Genomic DNA, 1154 nt, shown 5'->3' on the forward strand with positions numbered 1-1154 from the left:
GGTGTAAGGTGGGATTGATGATTCTTATTGGTGAAGAGAAACACACGCTCGTCTGTACCCGCAGAGGCGATGTATTTATCCCCCACCGCAATTGTGTTAATACAACCATCGTGGTGTTTGATGGAAAAGAGCAGCGCGAGGCGATCACGGCGAAAGACAAGACCCGCCATCACGGAATGATAAGTGCCAATCACAAGAAGAGCCCCACAACAACCCAACGTCCTCCTCCCTGCTGCTGCTGCTGTGGATATACTCTTCACAGTCGAACTACTGTTCATACTATTAGTACTAATGATATTAGTAGTATTAGTATTAGTAGTAGTAGTTATTTCTTTTGCGGGTTGTGGGGGTTTAGCATCTGTGTGGTCCTGCACCGGCTGCTTGGCGGGAATATTACTCTTACTCTTCGTCTTGCTGCTCATCCAGCTAAACTTACGATCTAATAATATCACCAAAGAATAATAACGAAAAAAATTAAGAGGAGAATAGGAATGGATAAAAGAGATCATTATAGAAAAACCACATGTTTACTTTACATATAATACAATAAGAAAAGGAAAATAATAAAAACCATCAGTTACATTAGTACTGGTTAAAGAGAATAATAATAAGCCAATATACAAATAGTAAACATATAAATTATTAACAACTCAACAATATCCACAGGTGATTCAACTATTATCACATTATTTTCTTCAGTAGAAGATATGGTTAAAAGACATCTTAAATAACAATAAAAAATAAGGAATCATTACAACCACTAACACAGAAAGTATAGGAATATACATGGAGAACAATTACAATAATCTCTGATAGCAGCAAACAAAACTATGGGGTGTATATTTGCAAAGAACAACAACAAACTATAATACACTCTCATCATCACAGAGGATAAATAAATATTCCCAAAAACACAAATGCCAAACACAGAAAACCAAAACAAAGTACATCTTATCTTCCTCATCATCATCATCAGCCACAGAATATAGCACAGTTACCATTGTCAATCACTGAGAAATAACTAACAGTAACAAAATAAGAATTCACAATAAAAGATATTAACTATCCACTGATAGGGAGAGAGAGACTAGGCTACCATTACTGTTGCTATCCAGAGTACTGTGGCTGGTTGGGCTATTGATGAGTACACTACT

General features: G+C 36.3%; 1 protein-coding gene across 1 annotated transcript; it reads right to left on the bottom strand.

Annotated features, from left to right (window-relative positions):
• Positions 1-2: 2 nt before the first annotated feature.
• Positions 3-422, bottom strand: TM35_000262460 (protein MAK11; the record flags this gene model as incomplete). Its single annotated transcript, XM_029027983.1, has 1 exon — positions 3-422. A coding segment is annotated over one exon (420 nt), but the record flags the coding sequence as incomplete, so codon positions are not given.
• Positions 423-1154: the final 732 nt, after the last annotated feature.

This window comes from Trypanosoma theileri (genome assembly GCF_002087225.1).
Source record: "Trypanosoma theileri isolate Edinburgh chromosome Unknown TM35_Tth_26_V1, whole genome shotgun sequence".
NCBI classification, from domain to species: Eukaryota; Euglenozoa; class Kinetoplastea; order Trypanosomatida; family Trypanosomatidae; genus Trypanosoma; species Trypanosoma theileri.